The sequence below is a fragment of the Lonchura striata genome, chromosome 1 (genome assembly GCF_050655825.1).
Source record: "Lonchura striata isolate lonStrDom1 chromosome 1, ASM5065582v1, whole genome shotgun sequence".
Lineage (NCBI taxonomy): Eukaryota > Metazoa > Chordata > Aves > Passeriformes > Estrildidae > Lonchura > Lonchura striata.
Window position 1 is genome coordinate 28139197 of NC_140703.1, and position 17975 is coordinate 28157171.

A 17975-nucleotide genomic window follows, 5' to 3' on the forward strand; every position below is an offset into this window, starting at 1 on the left:
ATGTACTCCAGATTTCAGGCATCCACAGATAATGGGACAGGCATCAGCAGCACTGCAGTAACCGCCACCAACCAGCAATGGATCAGTGAAACATGAAGAAGTCTGACAAAAGAATCTTCTCTGCTCCTAATGGCAGCATCTGTTTCTTTTTATGGGACACCTTTTAAACAAGGCAAAGCAACTAAACCTGAGTCATGGCATCCAGTTCTGCTCTTACATGTCTGCAGGCTGCATGAAGCTTGGCAAAATCTCTCCTGTTCCTACCCCCTAGTCTTGCCTCCTTCCAAACAAGGATCTCAGGGACACTTTTGATGCCAAAAGAGGAAAATTCATTTTGACAGATCCAGGAGGAAGAAGTGGCACTCTCCAGATTTCCACTGGCACAGCCAGGACACAAGTGCCCCTTCCTGCCCACTGAGTGAAGATGCCAGTCACATCTGGGACAAGGGTGCCACAGCTTCTTGCACAACTCCAACCCCTGCAAACTGAACATGCACCATGCCCTTGATTTAATCAATAAAGCAGCAGAAAGCCCACACAGAGCTCCTTGCCCCACTTTCAAAAAATCAAAACAAAAACAACAACCCAAAACTTAAAGCTCAGTGGACCAAAGCCCCATTGCTGAATGTGAGCGTGGTCTGGGGGCAGACAGTGCTTTGTACCTCCATCTTCTGCTTCAGTGGAATGTGCTGAGGGCGTCATTTACAGCAGAGGCATTGTTGCACACCAGTTACTCGTTCTCTGGGAGCTGTGGAGGCTGCAGGAATAATGAGATAATTATGCCCATTTTTCCCAGCAATGGTGGGAATGAGACTGCCTTTGTCCCCTGCTTCAGACTGCACAAGCTTAGTCGGTTTTGTTCTATCAGCAGAGCCACCTTAGCAGAGGCTCCCAGGAGCTTCAGCTGAGGCAGCACCCGGCTGCTCGTGTGGGGGCACAAAGAGTGCAGCAGACCCTGGACATTCCCACACAGCAGAAATTCTCTGGCTGGGAAATGTCAGCCCACAGAGAGCCCAGCATGTCCCCACTCCCCTCAAAACACACACTGTGCCCTACTTGGGTGAGGATCATCGGGAAATGCAGACAGCAGATGGGAGGGAATTAAACTCAGATTGAGGAGAGACTCAGGTCCCCCCAGAAGTGAGACTTATTCCTGGCAACACACAGCTGAAAAGCACTTAGATATCAGCAGTCCTTGTTAATTCACCAGAGGGTATTATCCAAGCTTGCTACAAGATTGATGTTCAGTGTGCCACAATCATTTAATAGTTACCCCCAGCACTTCGCCTGGATAGGCATGCAAAATCTAGTAGCCAGAAGTTGTTTCTCTTCCTTGCTTGATCATTTTGCTGATCTCTTGGCTTGAGCATAATAGATCAGATTAGAAGGCTTTGTTTATTTTCTTTTTTTTTTTTTTGGCTTCTTAGGCTCTTTAAACTAGATTCACACTTCTGCAGGCCACTTGTCATCACTGCCAGGAGCATTAATTAGAGCCAATAAGAACCTGCATTACCTGCTTGGCACAGAAATGGCATTGTGGAGGAGCAGCTTGAACCAGGATCTCGACAGAGCATCCACCCTCCTTTACAACTCAACACATACAATGGCTCCACATGTGTTGAGGCAGTCTAGAGCTCACTGGGAAGCCAGAGAAAGGCTGTGCAGTTGCCAAACCTGACAACAAAGGTGCAGCTGGAAGTCCTTAATGTAAAGTTACAAGCTGCACTGCTCTGCCTGCAGGTGGATTAGATGGGCCCTTCCACCCTAATTCTTTTCACCAACCTGAATTTCAGAGAAGGCACAGGACTGCAAGCTTCACAGACTACAAAGCCACCATCATGGATGCAATATTCCTCTTATTCCAGCTAGCAACATGGCTCACTGCTGTCCTGTGGCTGAGAAGCTAGCAGCATCCACAGCTACACCTCACACTCAGCAAACCTCTCAGCTGCAAGGCTATTTGCAATGGATGGCAAACCTCCATCCTTGTGGCAATCCTTTCCCACCATCACATCTTGTGGCTTTCACCAGCCCCCAGCTCAGAGGAGCCCCTGTGGGCCTGATGCACAGCAGAGCCAGTCATCCCAGGGCCACACACAACAGCTGCATTTACAGCGACTGTGCCCATGACTCGATGAAGCTATTTCAGCTGGAAAACAAAAACCTTTTTTCTGCTCCCCCTTGTTTTTAAGTGGGCATCAGGCACAGGAGGATGATGCTGGCTTTGCACACAGCTGTGGCACCCACACCCTGTACCATGGCAGCAGGAGAGCTGCTCACTGCAGGACCCGCTGCGGGCACACGGCACATTGACATCCTCAGCTCCCCAGAAATGGGCAACTCTCCCCGAGGGTTCCCATCAGGGAAAGCTACCCGGCACCAGGGTCCTCTGCCTCCCTTTTCTGGGACAGCAGAGGTAGGCTGTGGCAAGCACATTTCTCTCACTCTCAGGATTTTTCATAGAGGTGCACAGAGAGAAGAAAGAGAAAACTATTTCTGTTTCTATTTCTGCTCCTTGATTTTCCTATGTGGAATGTGTTTGGAGAATTTTTTACCTGCAGTAGTGCTTGATTGGATTCTGGTGAGGATTGTTTGAGCCTGATGGCCAATCCAACCCCCCTGGGACTGGACTCTTGAGAGAGGGTTGCAAGTTGTATTAGAGTTAGAGTCAGAGAAAGTAGTATGTAGCTTTAGTATCTTCTTTTTATATAGTATATTAATGTATTTTAGCATAGTTATAATAAAGAAATCATTCAGCCTTCTGAACTAGAGTTGAACATCATCATTTCTTCCCATTGGGTTCGCCTGCATTTACAATAGTAGACAAATGAGGAGGGACTCTGCAGGGCTGTGAAAGGGAAGAAGCTAAATATTTTTGGCAAATAGAGAACACAAGCTGAAAAAAAAATGGACACACTGCGTAGATGACTCTATGAAAATGATTTAAAAAGAAAAGGCAGGTCTAGTAGGTCAGAATTACTTCCCCCAGTACACCTAGGTTTCTCTGTTTGTGTCTTCCAAAGTAACTGAAGAAGAAAATAAAATCAGGTCCTTATGATATCCAGGTGGTAATTAGCTCATGAAGGAAAGAGGTATAGATTTTATGGATGCCAGGGACAAAACAGAAGTTGAAATTCATAGCTTTGTTTCCATTCCTCTTTCCACTTCCTGCCAGCAATCAAAGCCTGGGTAAAAGAAAAGCCCACACATCCCTCTCCCAGCCTGCCTTTTGTCTCTTTCAAACTAGGTGAGAGCCACCAGCCTTCCAGCTTGAATCCAGCAGGAAAATGTAGTCCCTGTGCCCAGGAGAGGGCTGGCTGGGCTGTCTCTTCCCCACCAAAACCCTCAGTCACCCCAGCCTACAGCTGTGCTAGCCCTGCAAAGCCAGGCTGCTGACCTTTTCCTGGCACAAGCCTCTCCACATATTTCATGAGGGCATTGCTGTTTTCTCATGGGTTCCTCATTTAAGAACATTATATTTAGAGCTCGGATAGAAAGGATCCATTTAACCAGATCTTTCATTCCCTCTCTCACCCACACGTACACACGTGCTGCTCCCCCATGGCCAGCTGTCTGTGCACACACACACCACAGATGCCTTTTGGCTGCCTCCCATCGCATTTGGTTTAATTAAGCACCCTGTAGGCTTGTTTCTAAATGCATATTATTGATAGATTTTTAGTTTATTTATTTTTTTAATACCCTGACTGCTGCAATTCTGAACTAAATAAGGTGAATTACAAAATTCACAGGGGAAGAGGGAAGGGAGGGGAGCACAGCAGCCCTTAGATCTGAGTAGGTTGAGGACATGGGCTACATTTGGAGTAGGATGCAGGAAAACTTGGTGGCAGTCCCCAAGGAAGCCAAATCCCCACCACAGACAGCGAGCACCCTGCCAGTCCTTGGATGAATTGCATCCCAGTCACTAGGAAGGATGGACTGGAAACACCATGCAATTTCTGGCACTCTGGCAATGGGCATTTTGATATGAAAAGCTCCCACAAAGAGAAATTTTACCCTCCTCTTGGTGTCCTGTGCTGCTGACAGCACCCAAAGATGTAAATGCAGAATGCCCAGGGGCAGGAATGCACATAAAGTACTCCACTGACACCCTGCAATGTTCTGCCTTCACCATCAGGTGTAACTTCTTAGGCAAAAGCACCAAGAAATTTGAAAAAGTAAAATGTGCCCTAAAGTACTGAGAAGGAAGAAAAACCCAACCAGACTGCAGCAGATCTGCCATACTGATCAGAGAGAGAAATGCCCTCCTGACCCTACAGATGACTAGCAGACAGTCTGAAACATGAGATTAAAGCATGTGCAAGAAAGGCTAAGCTTATGACTATTGTCCAGGTAAACTGAGAAAGCCTAGAAGGAAATCCCTCTAGGGATGCCAGCACTCAGGCTGGAAAGATCCTTTCAATTCCAGTGGGTGCAGGCTTGCCTGTCCGACTGAGGCTCTGGTTTCCAAGACATCTGGTGCAAATGACACCGTGAGATGAATTGGGTGTTTTATTTACTCCAAAACCTCGCCCAGGTTTTATGCTGGCTGCTCATCTTCATGCTGGATCCAAATCCAATGCCCTTGCTGAGCTAACACTGAAACAAGAAAAAGGTTTTACTTCGTGAGAAGGCAGAAAAAAGAAGCAACAATAAGCCACATGTCCCTGCTGAATATCTCTGGGAGAACTCACATGATCCCTGAAAACCCAGAAGAACAAGGATACTGGGACAGGGGGGAAAGGGAGAAACTTCAGGCTAGTTTTGCAGTGCTGGATATTTGTGTGGCAGGAAAAGCATTCCATTCCCATGCAGCAGCTGCTGCTGCTGCTGCTGCACAGGCCAGGAGGGCAGGTGAGGGAGAAGCTGCAGGTTGGAGTGATCGAACCATCGTGCCATGAACTCTGAGTCTGAATGCTGCCAAGAAAGGGAAACAGCCAGGAGGCTGCCCCTGCTCTGCCCATCCTGTAATCCACAAGGGTGGCTCCACATGCTTCCCCAGCCTGCCCTGGCTTGTAGCACACTTGGCCCACCTCCTGGGTTTGCTGCCAGGCTTAACTCAGCATCTGCAATGGCCCATGATGAAAAGCACTGTCTAAAGCAGTGCAAAGCACTGCATACACTGGTCTCTGACAACACTTGCCAAGTGTTTTGCTGCATCACAGGGCAGACAAAGGCTCACCACACACAGCACTGGGAGTCAGGCTCAGCCTGGTCCAGCACCCATGGCAACAAAAGCCCCATGCCTAAGCTGACACTGGGTTTAGTAACATTCCACAACCTCCAGTTTATGCTTTTGCTAGGAAAATGACCCTGAGTTCTCTTGGTTGGAGCCTGGTGCTTAAAAAAAAATCAAAAAAACAGAATGCCAAGGTTGTGGATTCAATCCCTGTATGGGTCATTCACTTAAAAGCTGGACTTGATGATCCTTGTGGGTCCCTTCCAACTCCAAATATTCTGCGATTCTCATACCAGACTGCACCTTACCCTCAGACAGCCTTCCTATTCCTCCCACTCCTCTGGGGAACATGCCTCTGCTATTCCAAGTTTTATTCCTTGAAATAAGGGGGATAGCTTTGATGAGCACAAGCCAGAAGCAGCACTGAGCCATGGTATGGCTGAGCAGCACCTGAGGGACCTGTGCCAGAGGGAGCATCTCATCTTACCCCTCAAGGGAGGGCACAGGATCTCCCACTGCCATTGGGACTGCCCAGGGGATTGGTCCACAGTTGTTCCTTTTTGATGAGGGAGGAGGCAGGCATGTGAGCCCAGCTCAGTGTGTCTGGTACTCTCCATCCATCAAAGGGATGAAAGTTGTAGTAACCAAGGCCAGAAAGTGCCTCAGCTCAGCTGAGCTATAACTGGTAACCACAAAACTCGGCAACATTCCTGCTCTGTAGTCCTCTACAAGCTCAGAGATATTCAGCTTTACACACCCACCCCCATCCCAAATACTCAAGGAATCCCTGAGTAGCAGCTCTGAAGTCTAGATTCCTGCAGCCTGCTGGCTTGGATATTCTTATGCCTAATACTCTGCCTAAATCCACATTATAGGCCTCCTTTCCCTCAGTAGGGTTTCCTTTCTTAATCTGGCTGTATGATTTGATGACTTCTTGCAAATGCAGTATTTTGGAGACTCCTGCGAAACAAGGGTAAAAGTGGCACCAAGGTACAAAGCTAAAAAGGTGAAGTAGACAATGAAACTTCACAATTCTTTCCTCAAAGTAAAACTGGAGTAAAAAAGGAAGTTCACTATTTAGTTACAGCACTAATAAAAGCCCTAGAACCTCAAATTATGTCTGGAAAGTTTGGGCTAAATAGCAACATCTATTCTTGGCCTAATTTAGGCAATAGATTTTTCATTACTTTGAAATTCTTTACACATTTGAAGTGAATTTTGTAAGACAATACCAATGTCCTTTTCTTCATCTGATTTAATTCCTTCCTGCCCATTCTAGGCTACACAATGGAGTATGTGGGAGTGCAGGCAAAAATGAAAGTGCTCCAGTGGCAATCCAAAATACTGTTCCTCACCAAAAGGACAAGCCAAGACTGATGCCTGGGCTGTAATAAGAAGGTGAGAGGTAGACACATCCATGCCTAATTCAACAGCAGTGGAGAGCAAGCTCACACCATGGCTCAAGGGCATCCCCTCACAGGACACCAGTGAGGATAAAGGGACAACCTCCTGGAAAGGAGCTTCAGCCCAAGCTCTCACACTGCCCCTCTCCCTTCTGGAGGTCAGGTCTTACAGCACAGGCACCCCAGCCCAGTTGCTGTGTAGGCACCAGAGTCGGAGGTAAAGGCAAAGAGCAGAAACTATTTTAGGTTATGTGAACCCATCTCCACCAAATAGGATTATCAGACACAATCCAATTGGCCGAGGTGGGTCACAGAGCTGAAAATAGTTTTGTACTCTTGCCCTCTTAGCTGGTAAATAGCTTTCATCCCCCAAAAGTGCTGAGTTGTGCTATGCATTGGTAGAAACAGCTTGCACAAAAGTGAGACGGCTCGAGGACGAGGAAGGGGAAACCTGGGCACTGGGTGAAATGCTGCTGTGGCATATTCGGGTCAAAAGGACACCCTGAAAGAAGCCATGGGAAAAAAAAAAAAAAGAAGAAAAAAAAAAAAAAAAAGAAACCAAAACCAAATGACAAAAACCAAATGACAAAAAAACACATGCCCCAAACAAATTAGTTTCAAGTTGCAAACCACTCGGTTTAATGTATGATTTCTATCTATGCACATCTCATACAAAAAGCCTGAATAGTTAATGTGGGACTAGAAATACAGGAAGCAGCATAGAGCAGAATCTGCTGGCAGACAGAGCCTGGCCCTCTTAATACAATCCCCTTCACAGACAGATCAAGAGTCCTCAAAGCCTGTCTGGGAATTTTGTTCCTGTTGTCCTGTTTGGAAGCTGCTCTCCAAATTTCTCCCACCTTGCAGTATGAAACTGTGGTCTAATTCCTAGACTAGATTACCACAATTAATTTATCAGAGCCTGTACTGTTGCAAACACCTTATTTTAGCCTTAAAAAAACTCTTCCCTATTCACCCTGTTTACCTGCTAACATATTTACAGAGCACTCCTATACTCCCCCTGCCATTTTCCTCATGCTAACAGTCCAAGCTCTTCTAATCTCCCCTTGCAAGACAAGTTTTCTATTGCCTCATCATCCTGACAGGCTTGCTTCAGCACAAGTGCAGCTTCTGCTTAGCAAGAAGATCTAAGAGAACGTCCCTCTGCTCAAAGGAGAAGTCAAGGTTTTGAGATGCTTCCTCTTTGTTGCTGTTGGTTAGTTTCTTTGTTGGTTGGTTGTTTTAAACAAACTTTCTCCCTTTGTTTTGGTCACTAGATTCTTCAATGTCAGCATTTTAGCTTTCTCTGATCTCAGGGGATTTGCATTCTTCCAGCTTTTTAAAAGGTCCCTGCACTCAGCTATCAGGACAGCCCCAGTACAGCCCATCACTTGACTGTCCTGACACCATGGCCACTGAGATGATGGGAAGGAGGGGCTGAGGCTGGAACAACTTAATTTTTGCCCTTGGGCACAAGCAATTCAAACAGGAATGACATCCTAGCTGTCAGCACAAGGCAAAAGAAAAACATGCTCACAGCAACCCTGAACAGCAGCCTTTATCCCACCAAACTCACCAGGATGGAGAGTGAGTGGTGCTCAGCAGGGCTGTCTTCTTCCTCCTGTCCCTGCTCTGCCTAGCACTTACAGGATGCTCATGGCACAGGCTCACTCCCTCCTGCTCCATTTCCATTAGCATGGGATGATGCAAGAGACTTTTACTGCAATTTGCTGAGGAACACTGCTGTCCAAACTGATGAAACAGCAATTCAGCAGAGGACGCAGGAGGCACTTTAGAGAAGTAGCAGGGACACCAGACAAGCTTTCACCACATTTATCAAAGTGCCAGCAGTTTCATTTCAAGGCAGTAGTGACAGTTATAAATAATGAGAAGAGCTACTCTGCATCTAGAGCATTTTAATAAATAAAAATTTTAAAAAGAAGCCTAAACAGCACAGTTAGTCCTGCTTCTGCAACCTTTCAGGTTTTCCAGCAATGTATATAGCAATGATTCTCTCCTTTGTAGTTCCTGACAGCACAACCCCCTCAGATGATGGACCTTTAGCACAGACATGATATTTCATATGCAGAGTGCAGGTTGCTGGCAAATGCAGAGCTCTGTGTTTGTGTGTGTGCACTTGTACATGATTTCACTCACAGCTGCTTGCTCAGCCTTCAGGCACAGAACAAACCACACCAGGCACTTTGCTGCACACTCTAAGTTTGTGCACAATCCTTTCCAATCGTTATTGGTTTTAAAGATGGCATTTTTTGGGGAGGATCCGTTTCCTATTTTGTCATCTAATTTTTGACTCTTTGTGGGGAATGGCAAAGGAAAGAGCAGGAAAATACCTCCTGAAACACAGCTCAGCCAATGTCCCCCCTTCGTGCCCAGCAGTATCTCCACTGCCTTGCTCATGAGGCAATTTCAAGGACAGATGACACAATGTTTAGCAGTCTTCCAGCACAGGCTCAGAGGGCAACATGAAGCCCACTCAGAGCATCAAAGCAACCTTTCAAATACCACATTTCCTCACACACTGTTAAAATACAGCTTCACCTCGAAGGACAGCAGGACCACCACACAAGTACACACAGCAGCACACACACTGCCCACACCACATCCAGCTCTAAGAGAGTTCCAGAGCACTCACACACATCACTAGAGGTCCAGCACACTTCTGGTGGTGCAGCCTGTGACCTCACTCACTGGAGGCGGCGCCTCAGGCTTTAAATTTTATATTTCCAGATTCTGTGCTGCTTAGTGTGTGGGTCTGGGCTTCATACTAGGGGTAGTAAGCTCTCTTCACAGAGTAGGTGGACAAAACAATTCCTTCTCTAGCTGGGGACCAAGGACAGGTGATCCAGATCTCAGACCCAAGAGCATAAATAACAGCAGATCAAAGAGAGAAAACAAGAAGGATGGGATTTCATGAGCTAAAGCTGTAATTGGACAATTGACTCCAATGTGCTAATGGCCCAAAACTTATAAAAGTGTGAGACACCATGACTAGTCATCCATTTTGTGACCATTTTGGGTTCACCTGGGGTTTTGCCGCAGCTGGGCTCTTGTGCTGTCCAAGGTGGATCTATTGAGGCCTCTTTATAAATCCTATTTTATTCGTACCTCCATCTAGTCTCTGTTCTAGGCCAGCCTTCACAATGCATCAGAGGTGCACCACTGCAAGTGCTGTGCTTTATTCAGCCTTTGCAAGTCTTGGGGAGCTCAGTCTCTCCACACACCTGTGGCTCCTGCCCTTTCACACCCAGCTTGACTGATGCCCACCCTATGGCACGGTAAGTGTGCCTCCTCTGCTAAGGTAATTGACAGCATGTGGGGATCCAGGGCTTCCCTCTGGCTGCCCTGGAAGGCCTGGGACCCTGGCAGGGGGTCAGGAACCCCCCTGTACAGAGCCCCCAGAGACACTGTCTCTGATCTCTGTCCATGGAAAAGAGTTTTCAATCTTACAGGATGAATTACCAGCTCTGAGTGTTTGATACAAGTAATAATTAAGTGTGGCATGGGTGCAAAAGTAAAATTTTAGGATTCTAGATAAGGAGTTCAAAGAGGACAAGATGGAGGAAATTGGGTGTGTTTTGTCCTTTTTCTCCTTCTTCATGCCCTCCAAGTTTCACTGTAGTGTTGGCATTTTTCTATTGGTTTAGGCTGGGGACACACTGTTCAATGTAGGTGACAGATATTGGCACATTATTGTAAATATAGCACAGGTAGTTTCTGGTATTTAATGTTTGTAACATCCCACTGAGGGCAGAGCTCCACACGCTGCCCTGCAGGACAGAGCTGCAGCAGGGCAGCAGAACATGTTAGAGATGAGCAAGAATAAACAACCTTGAAAACAGCACAGACGAATTATGGCTTCTTCTTTGGCAACGGGGCAGAAAGACAAAGACTTTTTACAATCTCGGAATCATCGATACCTCAGATTCTGACAACAGCCTAATTAAACCCCTGCAGAAAGGAGGCATTTTCTCTGTGACTTGCTGCAAGTTATCTGCACAGACTTGCTGAGATGCAGTAGTGGCTGCTGCCACTGCATCCTCCCTGCAAGAAAGATAGGAAGGTGCTATGGGAAAGGAAATGGCTTCTGCTGGAAAAATGACTTCACTGATGCAGACTTAGAAGTGCCAGTCCACTGGTGCTTCCCAGTCCCCCCATTCAGCATGGCAGGCAGAGTGAGCTGGGAGCCAGCCTGTAGCATCTGCTGCCAGGGTCCTGGGTGTGCTGGAGAAATACACCTGCTGTGCCAGTGGGAACCCACCCCTCCTTCCCTGGCTAATCAAACATACCTGGATCTGAAAGAAAGCAGCACATTTTTATCAAAATCATGAAATCCTAACAGGCATAAACTCTTTGTTCTCCCCTCACCACCTACTCTCAATGGTAGTTACTGCAGGTTGTGTGACAAACTAAAGAGGCACAACAAACAGCTCCCACAGCTCTGCCTCTTTATGGATGTAAAAGACAAAAACCCAAACAACCCAAAAACCCAAACTATGCTTCTTTATGGATGTAAAAGACAAAATCCCAGGAAATGGAGCAAACTGGATGCCAATGTCACAAATATAGTAATTAAAAAATTTCAAAAGGGAGGGAAAGTAAATAACCTTGAGTCAAAGTACCCAAGGATCACTGTGCAGCTGAAGAGTCTGCTCATCTTGGGAAGGGTTTCTTTTCTTAGTGAATGTGTCCTGCTGAACTGTGCAGAGAGGAGCATGAAGAGATACTCCCTTCCCAGCAGAGGAAGTGTAAATTCAAAGTTCTAAGAATTTAGAATGCAGCTGTCAAGAGAAAACACTGAGCTTTTTCCAGGACCATATTTATAGCTGAATTTATAGGGGTTTATATTTAGACAAATTGTTGGACTTGGGTTTTCTTGGAGGGTAACTTCTTCATTTCCTTTTACTTAATTGTGAGTCACTCAAGTCACCCAGGTGATAACCTTGTGTAGATTTATTCATAAAACTAAAATGCAACAAGCTGAGCTGAACTATCGTGACAGTCTCATAACTAAAGTCTCCTAATCTGGAAATGAAATGCTGAAGGTTCTCATAGCAACATCATCTCAGGGTTTTATATGCTCAATACCCAGCAAAACAGTCTTCTAAAAATAAATTTAAAAAACAAAAACACAAAGAAATATTCACACTGAAATTATAGTCTTCTCCTAGTGCAAAAAAGACAAGATATTATTTCCTAAATGTCACAATTTAGAAACTTATTCATCTGTGACATTTATATTACAGTAACTCAAGCATCTGTATTTTTCTCTTCTTGAGTTCCCAAAGAATTCCACTGAGGAAAAAAAAAAAAAAGAAAAAGAAAAAGAAAAAATATCAGTTCAGTTACATATTATCTCTTATACATAACTAGAGCTGCTTGCTCTGAACAAGTTTCAGAAGCTGCACAAGAGTAAACTCTGTAAGAGGGACTGCAGCATTCAAAAGCTGTCTTTTTGTAAGAAGGTCCCCTCATGCAGGATCTATACACCCCAGAAATACGAAGATTTCAACAGTTTGTAGGCTGTGTTAAAACTTGCTCAAAGTTTCCATACTAAAAATTGTCACAGGAGTCCAAGAATTCCAGTGGGACTCAAACTTATTTTTCTCTGGGCGCCTTGTGCTTCATCATTTGGTAATGTTAATATAAGGTCTGATCCTGCTGAGCTCTGAGCATCCATGGTGCTCCCTAGGGAAGTCTGTGCAGGCTGCCAGCTGAAGTTCTGAGCATAAAAGCACTCCAGCCCCTACAGCCTCAAACAGCACCAAGTGCTGAGCTGCCTCAGAGCATGCTGCCACTAACAGAAATTTGGAAACATTTTTTAATCAGTTGGTTTTTTTTTTTTCTATCCCTTTTTTCTTCCTCACGGCAAAGAGCAAGAAGTACTCTGCTAATAAAGAAGTTGTGGCAACTTTTCACAATAATTTCTATCCTTTTATATTACAAATAATTCCTCCCAAAAGCTGGAAATAAAGGCACCATCCTTCACACCACCACTAAGGGCACCAACCCCCAAAGCTCAGGGAGCAGAGAATGCTGGATTTCCAGTGCTTCTGCTGGCAGCAGAGAAACAGTCTCTGACCTGCTCCAAGCCTCCACCACCAATTTGAATGAGTCCCACACTGACTGCAGAATTCAGTGCCACCCCTGTACCACCAGTCCTATCGAGCTGCCAGAATGGGATGGAAGATGAGGGGGTGAAGGCAAGACCTCCAGACCCCTGCACATGCTCCATCATTTGTGTGCTGCAGAGGGGTATAGCTCATTTGAATCAAGATCTTCTTCAAGAAAGGGAAATCAGAACTGCAGGAACTCAGCACTCAAGCAACAAATGCACAGTACTCAGTGGAAGAACCAAAAAAGATAAAAAGGGTGCAGCTAGATTAAAATTTATGTTACCAGAAGCAATGGTTACCTTTACTTCTGAGCAATTTACCCATAAACACAGAAGAGAAAGGTTTCTCCTTCTTGTCTGCTGTGAACTAGCGATTTAACACATTATAACCGGTTTTAGTGGGCTTTGTTTGCCGCCAGCCTTGGCAGAGGTCTGCCTGGCCTCATCACTGTCCCCACGCTCCAGCTGGCTCTTCCTACAACACCAGAGAGGGAAGCCTGCTCTGCTGCTGCCCCTTCTGTGCCTGCTCCACTGAATTTAAATGTCATCAGTGTGACACTATCTGGGGAGGAACACAAACAAACCTGGAATCCCTTACCTCTGCCCACAGAGGGAAAAAAAAAACCAACCAAAAACCAAAAACTGATTCATAAAAGCAGCACCCACAGTCCTATTGGGACATCACAGTGTCTGGAGCTCCTTCATGACTTGCCAGTTGGGGTTTCTCATGCCACCAAGGGCTCCTGGATGCTAAAAGCAGCAGGAGAAGTTGGCAAGTTATTCCACACCTCGCCAGGAAGTGGAGCTTCCCCATGGTGGAAGGTGGAATCCATCGTGACACCTGCACCAGCATAATCTAGAAGGAAAACTCAAAAAAAAAAAAAAAAAATTAGCAGAGGGCTGTCAGTTCTCATCCACATCTCACTGTAGTAAGGAGACTCTGGTGCTTCAAACCCAGCCAGTTCACTGTGGAGACAGCCCTGACAAAGGCTGCGAGTGGTGGGGTGGGGCAGGAGGCTTTGCCCACTCTCAGCATTCCTAGGGCAGGTCAGGTGCTGCTCCTCTGTCCTGCCTTTACCCTGAAACCTTGGAGCTGGGGAGTGCACCTGCATGTCTGGAAACAAACGCCAATCCAGAGAACTTGCTGCTTGGCAGGATGCAGTTTTTAGAAGGGAACTTCAGGAACAAGGCACAGGTCAGCTTTGACCGGAGGCATCAGCAAGAACTAAGGAGACAGAAGGCCTGGCCAGGACACGGGCTCACCCACACACACCCACTCATCCTCCGAGCCTTTGGCAAAGGACCCCAGCTCGTCCTCTCCCCTGCCACCACTCCAGGCTGACTTATCCCTCCCTCCTTTTATTACCTCGGTGCCGCACGAAAACCAGCTGCAACTCAAACAAGCCTCTGCTAGAGCATAAAGGCAGAAGCGGGAACAGGCTGGGAGTGCTTCAAATGAGTGGCAGGTTGCCCGGGGCAGCCTGTCCCCCAGCAGCCCGGCGCCCCGGGCTCCGGCGGAGGGGCTGCAGAGCGCACTGAGGCCGGCGGGGCTGGCTGAGCATCCCGGCCGGGAACACTGCGCTCCTTGTTCGCTCCCGGGGCCCTGGGAAGCCTCAGCAGAAAGGCTGCCATTCAAATGGAAATCAGGCACTTGCACCCAGCCGGGAAGGGGAGGAGGAGGAGGAGGGTTGCTGGCTCCTCACAAACAGCAAGAAGACCGCTGGGAGATTTTGGATGGGGAAAAGGATACAGGGGCACGGGGATGGAGGAGGGGGAGACGCTCTCCGGCTCATACACGGCACAAGTGGATGCTGGAAGGGGGAGAACACGGAGAACAAAATACTTTGCCAGTGTGAAAAACGCCAATCACTTGGTTTTTAAAATTTTTAAAGTTTAATAATAATAAAATGGTTATAAAAATAATAATACAATTAGAGTAATAAAGTTTGGAGTTAGGACAATTACAAGACAATAAAAAGCAAAGAATTACGGACGTCAGGATGCTCTCGGACACTAAGTCACGAAAAGCATGACTTGTGAACAAAGGAATTACCCTTAAACCAATACACTTGTTGCATATTCATACATTCTTCATGGTTATGCATACATTCTCTTCTAAACAAGAAACTCTGTCTGTTGTATGTCAACTATTTCCTTTACTCCCCTGAAGTCTTCGAGTCTGGGCAAGGCCTGAAGAAATTAGCTTCTTCTGATAAGAAGCCATAAATTCCTCTCCTTTGGAAGATTTAGGTGTTCCTCAAAGTGAGTATCTCATCCCTAAAAAAAAAAAAACTTCCCCACATACATAGTCTCTATTTTAACATTATGTTGTAACTTAAAACTACACTTAACACAATATGTAAGAGAATTAATACAGCATAATTTTCTAACATTACACATATAATATTCATTGTAACATTTGCAAAAAGTCAATCATAAATATGCATTTTTCACACCAGTGAAGGCGAGGGAGCACCCAGAGTAACTTGCCCCATCAGAAGCAAATGGGGTTGGCTGGGCATCTAATGTGCTATGATCCCAAAAACAATCCCAAACTCAAATGAGCCACATTAGACATGGAAGAATAGCAGCTGCAAGGAATAAGGCCTTGTGCCCATGGTTTTGTAGCAGACTGGCACAGAGACATGCTGATAACTCAATGCAAAAAATGGTTATCAAGTTCTAAGTAAAGCCTTGCTCTTCTTTAAGCATTAGAACCTGGATCCAATAACTCAATGCAAAAAATGGTTATCAAGTTCTAAGTAAAGCCTTGCTCTTCTTTAAGCATTAGAACCTGGATCCATTCCTTCCTTTTCAATTATTTTTCCCCTGGTGGAGGAGTGGGACGAGGTGAGAGGAGGGGGGTAGTATCAGCAGGAATTTGTGTTTGATTATTACATTATAACACAACTTTCCAGTCTGCAAGGAAATGCAGCAGCTCTTCACACAAGCCATCTGAGTGAGCAATTCAGCAATGGAATAAATCAAGGCAAACCCTCAATTAATTAAACCAGAATTAAATTAATTAAGAGGAGACATTATGACTTCAATCACAGGGAATTCTACAAGCCAACCTGTGGCTTTATTTTCACAGCTGTGCTTGTGCTATGCTATCAGTCAAAATTAGTTCTAGGTAGAATCACAGAATGGTTTGGTTTGGAAGGGATATTAAAGATCATCTAGTTCCAGTCCCCCTGCCATGAACAGGGATCCCTTCCACTGGACCAGGTTGCTCAGAGCCCCATCCAGCCTGGTTTCAAATACTTCCAGGGATGGGGCATCCACAGCTTCTCTGGGCAACCTGTGCCAAAGCCTCACCACCCTCACAGTACAGAATTGCTTCCTAGTATCTAATCTCAACCTACTCTCTTTTACTTTGAAGCTGTTACCCTTTGTCCTACCATTACATACCCTTCTAAGAAATCCTTCCTCAGATCTCTTGTAACCCATTTCAGGCACTAAAAAGTGCTCTAAGGTCACCCCGGAGCCTTTTCTTCTCCAGGGTGAACAACTCCAACAAGACCCTGGGAGACAGTAGCTGTCCTACAGTGCCCAGCATCTCAGGTCAACTTTTCTCTCCTCATCCCAGTCTCCATCCTGGATCAGGCTTGACCAAGAAGGGAAATATCTTCTCCCCAGTCTTGATGACATCCCTTTCCCATGCATGATTTGTCCAGCCATGGCACTGGAAAAAGACAGAACCTAAAAGTGACCTTTAGCTGGCATATTCCTATCTTGGTCATGAGCAAAAATATTGTTTTTTGTCTATGGTGTTGTAGTTTCAGAGTCATTCACTAGGACTTACTCCAAAGCCCAATTATCACAGGACAAGATCACAAGCCACAAGAAAAAAAGAAGTGATACACTGAACTCTGGTTTTTAATTGGGTTTGCTAGGAACTGCCTAGGTGATCCACGGGGCAGATATTCAAAACAGAAGTATAAAAAGCAGGGATTAAAGAAACAAAAAAAAAAAAAAAACCACCTATGTCCTGCCCACCTTCTCCCTTCACTTGAGTAAGTCATTGCTCACTATATTTCTCATTCATTGTGTTTCTTAGCTAACTAATGGACAACAGGAACACCCTTGGAAATAGAACTTTGGACAAACACAGGGAAGTTTCATTTTCCCAGAAGTCTGCCATTCTCCAACTCCCACCAATAGGTAAGAAAGTCTTTATCTAAAGCATTTTAAAAAAGTACAAAATGCCATGGACAGAGAGAACAAAAGTACATCTTTTCAAGGCTCACTGATGTGGGAGAGAGGTTGCTTTGGTTAAAAAGCTAAGATTCCATACTGGGAGAGACCAATGTTTTCTGCAGAGAAATGAACCCTTCTCCAGCTGTGTATTCCCCAAGGAATTAAGAGCCACACCAGCCATATAATCAATAGCTACTTACATGCAAGTAAAGCACCTGGAGATGAGAGGACAGGAAAGGAGAGGAGGATCTCTTGCTGCCATTGATTCTTGTAGGAGAAAGCATTTTAGTTATCCCCAGGCAGTTCCTGGTGTCCATTCTAGCCCTTCTACTATCTGCAATTGCTTCACAACACACCATTTAAAAAAATTATTTACTCTCAATTCATGATCCATTTGAAAATAATTCACTCTTAATTCACAATCACTTGGTGAATGATTTAAGGAAAAAATCTCTTTCCATTTGAGAGTTAGGCTGCCTTCACCTGCTCTCGATGTGGTCAGTAACCTTGACCACTGTGTCTTGTCACAGTCTGACAAGAAACCAGAAGAGCTAAATAAAAAATTTTCCTCCTTGCTCCCAGGAATGCCATGCAGCAAACACACATCTCCCAAATACTTATGCAACTGACCTGCCTGTAGGAAAATTTAGGAGCAAGCAGACAAGGATAGCCAGACCCCACATCTTCCCTGCACAGTAAAGAGTATTTACAGACCGTGCTGAGCAGCAGGATGCAGCTCACTGGAGCTGACAAAGCATGGTGATCTCAGCATATGTTTCACAAGCCTTAGTGCCTTTTCTCCACAATGGCAAGGGAGGGATAATACCATGCCATCAACTGCTACTGGAGCCGTGTTTGATCAGCTTCACCTCTCTCCTCCAACCAGCCTGCCGCAGCCCCAGGTGCTGTGAGAGCCAGGGGGAAGGTGCTCTGGGAACTTCACTCTTCCTCATGCTGTACAGGTGGCTCTCTGCCCAAACCCTGAAATACACCATCTATCTTGGCTCTGAATTATGGATTCTGAGCAAAAAACTGCTAAGCTATTGTAAGTTAGAGGTCC

The 17975-nt window shown here is 45.6% G+C and overlaps 1 protein-coding gene across 6 annotated transcripts in view; it reads right to left on the reverse strand.

Annotated features, from left to right (window-relative positions):
• IGSF11 (immunoglobulin superfamily member 11) overlaps positions 1–17975 on the reverse strand; it is a 140439-nt gene that overhangs the window by 71017 nt on the left and 51447 nt on the right. The window contains exons 1-2 of one of the 6 annotated variants that reach the window (XM_021549107.4): positions 14082–14220; positions 13382–13583 (exon numbers count right to left, since the gene is read on the reverse strand). The exons of 4 other annotated variants lie outside the window; for them this stretch is intronic. Coding sequence is in view for 1 of the 2 variants with exons in the window: in XM_085591657.1 (XP_085447783.1) it covers positions 663–702 (40 nt within the window). In the remaining variant the exon portion in view is untranslated. Of the gene's footprint in view, positions 1–662; positions 7135–13381; positions 13584–14081; positions 14221–17975 lie in introns of those variants that run through there. One more of the 6 variants, XM_085591657.1, reaches the window with a different exon arrangement.